The following is a 6,924-nucleotide window of genomic DNA, read 5'->3' on the forward strand; positions in this document are numbered from 1 at the left end:
CTTGGTGAGAGGGCAGCAGGACAGGCCCTATGAGGAGAGACTGAAGGACCTGAACCTATTCAGCTTCAGCAAGAGGAGGCTGAGGGGGGACTTGGGGGCTGCCTACAAGCTCATCAGGGGAGATCAACAGCAAATAGGCAGAGCTCTTTTCTCCCCAGCACCACCTGGGGTGACAAGGAACAATGGTCACAAGCTGATTGAGAATAGGTTTAGGTTAGAGATCAGAAGGCAATATTTTACAGTTAGGGTGGCCAAAATCTGGAACCAACTTCCCAGGGAAGTGGTCCTCGCCCCTACCTTGGGCAAATTCAAGAGGAGGTTGGATGTTCACCTGTCTAGGGTGTTGTGAACCCAGCATTCATTCCTGCCTGTGGCAGGGAGTCAGGCTAGATGATCTGTTCAGGTCCCTCCTGACCCTAGCTACTATGAAACTATGAAAGGTATGGGCATCTATTTGCTGCCATAAAAATTTATGGCAGCCCAAAGACGACAAAAGGCAACACCTGTTTCTACCCCACTGTCTCAAAAAGGTGCCCTGCATCTGACCCTATCCTGTTGCCAGCATTACTTCTATGCTATTGAGAAGACACACCAGCCAAAGCACCACAGAGAGGGCTGCAGCCCCCTACTCTGTGTAGCCATTCCATATTCTGCTCGGGGCGGGGGGGGGAGGGAAGTAAAAGGGAATTAATATATTAAACTCCTGAATTTTCTTTCCAAACCTTATTCAGATAGCGTTCGTTCATGGCTTTTGCTATTTGTTTTATTTCGCAGCGCTGATCTGCATCCCTTTTCCTCTCATTTAATTTCTCTGCCAACGTTTCCAGCTCGGTAAGAGCCATCTGTAGAGGCAGCCTGTCAGGATGTCCTTTAGTAGTATTCTTTAACATATCCTGGTGGGGAGGGGAGACGGAAAAAAAAAGTGCAGATTTGATATCTTACATAGGTTACAGATGATGTATATGTCTCTAAACTTTTGTGTAAAGTTATTGCATTATTCCTTCGATGCATAAGACAAAGGCTATTAAGCATAAGACCAATGCTATTAATGACTTCTTACAAAATACAAACCCATTAGAATCTTCAGCCGATTGAATCTTTTTTTTGGTAGAATGTTCTTCAAAAAAAAATTGGCCTATGAAACAGAACAGCTTATTTGTAGGAAGTGGATAAGGAAGAGCTTTTAAAATACAGAAAAATATCAGACACAAACAGTATTAAAATACTTAGAAATCAGCATACATTCCAATAACTATGACATCTGCTGGGAGGGTAACAGCAGTTCACAGGAAGTCCATCAAGTTTTTGGGTTGTATAAGGAATAACTTTTTGGTATGGTGATGGGGAGGCCAACTCCTCAGCTCTTCTCGATTTGCTGCTCGCTAACAGGGAGGAATTGATTGAGAATGTGCGGGTTGAAGGTATTTTGTATAACAGAGACCATAAAATGTCAGAGCTGAAGGTCCTAAGGAAAGGAAGGAGAGCAGCAGAATAAAGAAAATGGACTTCAGAAAAGTAGACGTTAACAAACTCAGGGAACTGATAGGCAGGATCCCCTGAGAAGCAAATTGTGGGGGAGGGGGAAGAAGCAGGGAGAAGAGTCCAGCGTAGCTGGCTCTACTTTAAGACAGCCTTATTAGGGTGCAGGAGAAAATCATCCTGATATGAAAAAAGAATAGGAAATATAGCAGGAAGCTGGACTGGATAAACACTGAACTCTTCAATGAGTTGGAACCCCAGGAAACATCATATAAATGGTAGAAACCTGACCATATTATTAGGGAAAAGTATAAGAGTATTGCATGCATGGGCATACAGGGAGAAAATCAGGAAGACTAAGGCATGATTTCAGATGCAACGGGCAATGGATGTGAAAGGCAATTAAAAGGGATTTTACAAGTTTGTCAGGAGTAAGAGAAAAACTGATGATATTGTTAGGTGTTATCTTTCCCACATGTGAAATGGGAGAATCAAAATGTTAAGGCAGGAAAAGACCAGCTAAGTGCCCTCTGAGTGTCTCAAAGTTATGTCTCTTGACTCTCTTCAGAGAATGATTATCTTCAGCCGAGGTTAAGCAACTCATGCTGAAGTAACATTGGTCTGCTCCATGGAGCCAGTACCAGCAATTTGCAGTTCCACATAATCCCAGGATACACCACACTCAGCCTCTCCTTCCCACACAGACAATCATTCATCCAGACATATACTGCCCTAAACTGGGCAGCCACAGATGACTGGGGAGCCATGGAGAATTGGTGGGCTAGGGGCGGGGCAGGTAAGCAGGCAGTTGCTGATCTGCAGGGGGTGAGCACCACTGGAAGCCACTGGAAAGCTGGAGAGCCACGGGACAGGTCTGGCATCTCTTACCAATGCCCCTGCTTACCAACCCGCTAGCAACAAGTCAGAATTCTACATCAGAAAGAGAAGTAGCTTTTAACATGTGACTGCTCACCGCACATGCTAATTTTAATACAACCTAACATTTCATAGAGTTAGCATATGCAAACTGTAATATGTAATAGGAGTTTTTCCTGGAATTGAGCCTGAAATGGCCCTCCAGGAATTTGTATCCATTGCTCCTGGTCTTCCTCAGGGGTGCCCTAATGAACAGCTGTTCACCAAGTTCTTGATGTACTCCCCTGATGAAGCAGTAAGCCGCTACCAAGTCCCCTCTCAGCCTTCTCTTTAGTAGGCTTAAGTGGCCCAAGTCCCTCAGCCTCTCCTCATATGGCTTGTCTTGCAAGTCCTTGATCATACGGGTGGCTCTTCTCTGGACCCTCTCAAGTTTTTTCACGTCCTTGTTGAAGTGCAACGCCCAGAACTGGACGTAGTACCTCCAGCTGCGGTCTCACCAGTGCAAAGTACAGTGGGAGTATCACTTCCTTAGTTTTGCATGAGATGCAATGGTTAATGCATGACAGTGCATTGTTTACCCTGCTGGCCACAGCATCACACTGCCGGCTCATGTTCACGCAATGGTTGATCAGTACCCCTAGGTCCCTTTCAGCCGTTTCATAGTAGTTAGGGGTCAGAAGGGACCTAAACAGATCATCTAGTCTGACCTCCCGCCACTGGCCAGAGCACACGCTGGGATCACACGACCCCAGACAGGTGTTCATCCAACCTCTAATTGAATTTGACCCTTTGTATGAGTCAAATTGTCACCACCAAGCCTGTAGGTATGTTGGGGATTGTTTGCGCCCAGATAGAGCGCATTACACTTCTGAGTGTTGAACTTCATCTGGTTCCAGTCCACCCAACTCTCCAGCCTGTCCAGTCTGCCTGTATCTGCAACCTATCTTCTAGCATGGCCACGCTGCCCTATTACTTGGTGTCGTCTGCAAACTTGGCCAACAAGCTTCTCACCCCCACATCCAAATCATTGATAAAGATGTTGAAAAGCACCACTCCAAACACAGACCCCTAAGGGACACCACTGGCCACTTCATGAGAACTCTTTGGGTCCTACCATGCAGCCAGATTTCTACCCACTGAACTGTTGAGCAGTTGAGCTCATGGGACAGAACTACCGCATGTATAGACTAAAGAATTACTGGCTAGGGTACAGTACTAAAGAAAAGACCTAGGGGTCATAATGGACCATAAGCTAAATATGGACCAACAGAATTTTGCTCTTGTTGCAAAAAAAAAAAAGAGACCAACAACATACTTGGCTGTATTATTAGGAATGTTAATTGTAAATCAAGAGAAGCAATTCTCCTGCTCTATTTAGCACTGGTGGGGCTTCACTGGAGTACTGTGATCAGTTTTGGGCACTGCACTCCAAAAAAGATGTAGAAAAATGTCCAGTGGAAAGATAGATAACAATTATTAGAGGCCTAGGAAACATGGCTTATGAGGATAGGCTGAAAGAATAAGGATTATTTAGTCTGGAGAAGACTGAGGAGGAATTTGATAACAGCACTCCAAAACTGAGGCACAGGTATAAGGAAGATAAATATAAACTATTCTCTGTGGCAACCATGGACAGAGTAAGAGGAATGATCTCACCTGTAGCAGGGAAAATTTAGGTTAGGTATTGGGAAGAACTTATTTATTATGAGAGTGGTTAAGCATTGGAATAGGTTACCCAGAAAGGTTGCAGAATCTTCATCCTTGGATATTTTTAAGAGAAGTTAGACAGACATGTGACTAAGCTGGTTTATTCCTTAAGAAGCAGGGTGGATTAAATGACTTCCTTAGGTCCCTTCTAACTTCATTATCTTATGCTTTTAATATGATTTTAACATATATTCGTACATGCAATTGTAATAAAACAGTCTCAAATATAATATAATATATTTTTTAGACAATTCTAAAACAATTTATAGTATACCACCAGTTGTCTTAACAGCAACATTTTTTCTAACTTGTAACTGTTGATATCATTAACAGACTGTTTTATTTTTAAGCTTTATTTAATACAGCTCTGTATCTCTGCTCAGTATAATGTTATATTTAGTAACTGTTGTTATTGTATACTATTTTTTTCAATGTTTTTTAATACAATACTGTACCTCTCCTCTTGAATTTGATATTACAACTTATATTGGTTTCACTTATATGAACAAACTGAATGATCTAAAGGGCTTTTCAGTGGGTGGTCTCCAAAAGGGCCAGGAAAATGAAGGATTTAGTAGTGTACCTTTATTTCATTATTATAAACTCACTAACATGTTGACAGTTCTTCTCACTGTCACTGAAAAGGAAGAAACAGTATCTGTTCCTAAAGACTGCCATAATTTCCAACTCTTTCCAAATTTAAGGTGTACATTTGAACTATTTGGATTGAATATTTTCCTTTGACAATGATTTCTACACATCTCTATGTCTGTATGATTATTTCTTACCCCACTGTTCCCTGTCTATTCCACTCCATCAACAATGCTAGCCCTATCTGCTCACTTGTGAATTCTCTCCCATTACCATCTCTGCTTTTTTTATTCTACCCTTTGTGTGGTGTCATCCTCAAACTAGTTTCCTTCTGTGACAGCTACAACAAAATGTGAAATTGATAACAACTAGTGTGACAGAATTGGAGCTGCTCTGTAAATGTGGAATGTTGGCTTCATTATTGAGATGCTCAGTAGATGAATATATTGAATCAGTTTAATAAGGAACTGGAAAGAAAACTAAGCTAGAAGAAAACAGAACGATTCAAGAAAGCCGATTTGCTGCAATCACTCAAGAGTTATTAAGAGACAATGCCAGGACAGGAAATGGTCTGTAAACCACAAAATCAAAAGAATTACAATAGTTTAAAAAGGAATACTCTCTCAAAAGTAGGAAGTTATTTAAAGGATATATGCAAAGACAGAGAAATCTGGGTTATCTAAAGAAGGCTAGCCTGCTTGGCCAGCAATCAACTGATAATAAGATGGACATGAGAATGAACGATTGTTTTAAAATCCATTTGTAATAAATGTTTGCTCCTAGTGCAAAAAAATCCTCCTTTTGGTTAAGGATGTGGGTTACAATCCATACATGACTGATTACAATTGCTTGACAGGAAGAACTGCAGGTGCTAAACCCAAGTGGCAAGCATGAAGCATCATCAATGTGTGGGAATTACAAAATTTTACCTGACAGGTAAAGAACTAGGCTTAGCACCTGAAGGGATGCACTTATGGTGAGACTGCACCTTGCACTTAGCTCTTAAGAATGCTTAAAATTTGAAAGATTGCACATTCAGGCTCATTAACTAGTGCTAAGCACCTTTCAGACACCTTAAACGTATGTCACTTCACTGGAGGATTATCACCGATTGGTGTTACTTAGCTAGTTTTAAGTGAATTTCTGAGCATTCCACTGACATAAAACAACCAATTTGGAGTCTGTCGCAGGGCACCTCAGTGCCTGCTCCTAGGGAGTAGAAACTGCCAGGGAGAGAGCGCCCTGGCAGGACATAACGAGCCCAGATGAGGGTTGCCAGGGTAACGAGCACAGCTGCGGGTTGCCGGGGCAACTAAGGAGAGCCAGCTGCCTGTAGGAGGCAGGGCCTGGCCCTTATAAAGCCCAGGGCTGAGGCTAGGCTGGCAGTTCTCTGCCAGCAGCCAGAGGGGCAGGAGCTCCTGGAGCTAGAAGGTGAGTAATGCAGGAACTGCTCTAGCTGAGAGAAGGATGGCAGCTCTGAGAGGTTTGAGCACCCTGGTTTAGCCAGGAGGCTTTATGTTTGAGTTATAGCCAGGAGGCTTGAGTTTATGTTCGGCTTTGATATTACACCGGAGGTTTGGGTGAGGCTGTAGGGGTTGGAGGAGGCCTCATAGGTACCCCAGAGGTGTGGGGGGCCCTGATGCCAGGAGGGCGCAGTATTTGTAGGGGGAACCCCAGTGGTATGGGAACCCCGGCGCCAGTGAAGGCGCAGTGCCAGTGAAGGTGCAGCTTGCAGTGAGGAGTGCAACCAGTGGGTTGTGGGTGGGGAGCATAGACTCCGGGTTGTGTGCGGGGTATGTAGACCCCAGCCCCGGAGCGGGGCGGCTTTGAGAGGCCCCAGCGCGGGCATGACGAGCCCCAGAATGGGGCACTGCTAGGAAGCCCTAGCGTGGGCGTGGCGAGCCCCAGAAAGGGGGAGCGCACTCTAGAGGAGCCCAGCGTGGGCCCAACAAGTCCCCGAGAAAGGGGGGGGACTATTGAGAAGCCCAAGGTGGGCACAGCGAGCCCTGAAGAGGGGGAGCGCCATATTGAGAAGCCCAAGACAGGCGTAGCGAGCACGGCCGTAGGCTAGTGCGGCAACAGCCCTCGGATAGGGGCAGGGTGCTGCGGTGGACCCTGATGGAAGGGGTTAGTAGTATGACGCCCCAGGAGAAAGGTGAGGTGCTGCGGTGGTCCCCGGAGAAAGGGGATAGCAGTGCAGTGAGCCGGGATCGAAGAGGGTAGCTGTGCGGTTGGCCTAGAGGACCGGAGACCCGCTAGAGGGTCCCTGAG

General features: G+C 44.9%; 1 protein-coding gene across 9 annotated transcripts in view; it reads right to left on the reverse strand.

The window, feature by feature from the left end:
- Positions 1–6,924, reverse strand: part of ARHGEF10 (Rho guanine nucleotide exchange factor 10) — a 197,201-nt gene that overhangs the window by 94,854 nt on the left and 95,423 nt on the right. For all 9 annotated transcript variants that reach the window (XR_003094503.1, XM_025206351.1, XM_025206348.1 and 6 more), the window contains one exon: positions 723–893. Coding sequence is in view for 8 of the 9 variants with exons in the window: in XM_025206351.1 (XP_025062136.1) it covers positions 723–893 (171 nt within the window). In the remaining variant the exon portion in view is untranslated. The remainder of the gene's footprint in view (positions 1–722; positions 894–6,924) is intronic.

Source organism: Alligator sinensis, unplaced genomic scaffold (genome assembly GCF_000455745.1).
Source record: "Alligator sinensis unplaced genomic scaffold, ASM45574v1 scaffold52_1, whole genome shotgun sequence".
Lineage (NCBI taxonomy): Eukaryota > Metazoa > Chordata > Crocodylia > Alligatoridae > Alligator > Alligator sinensis.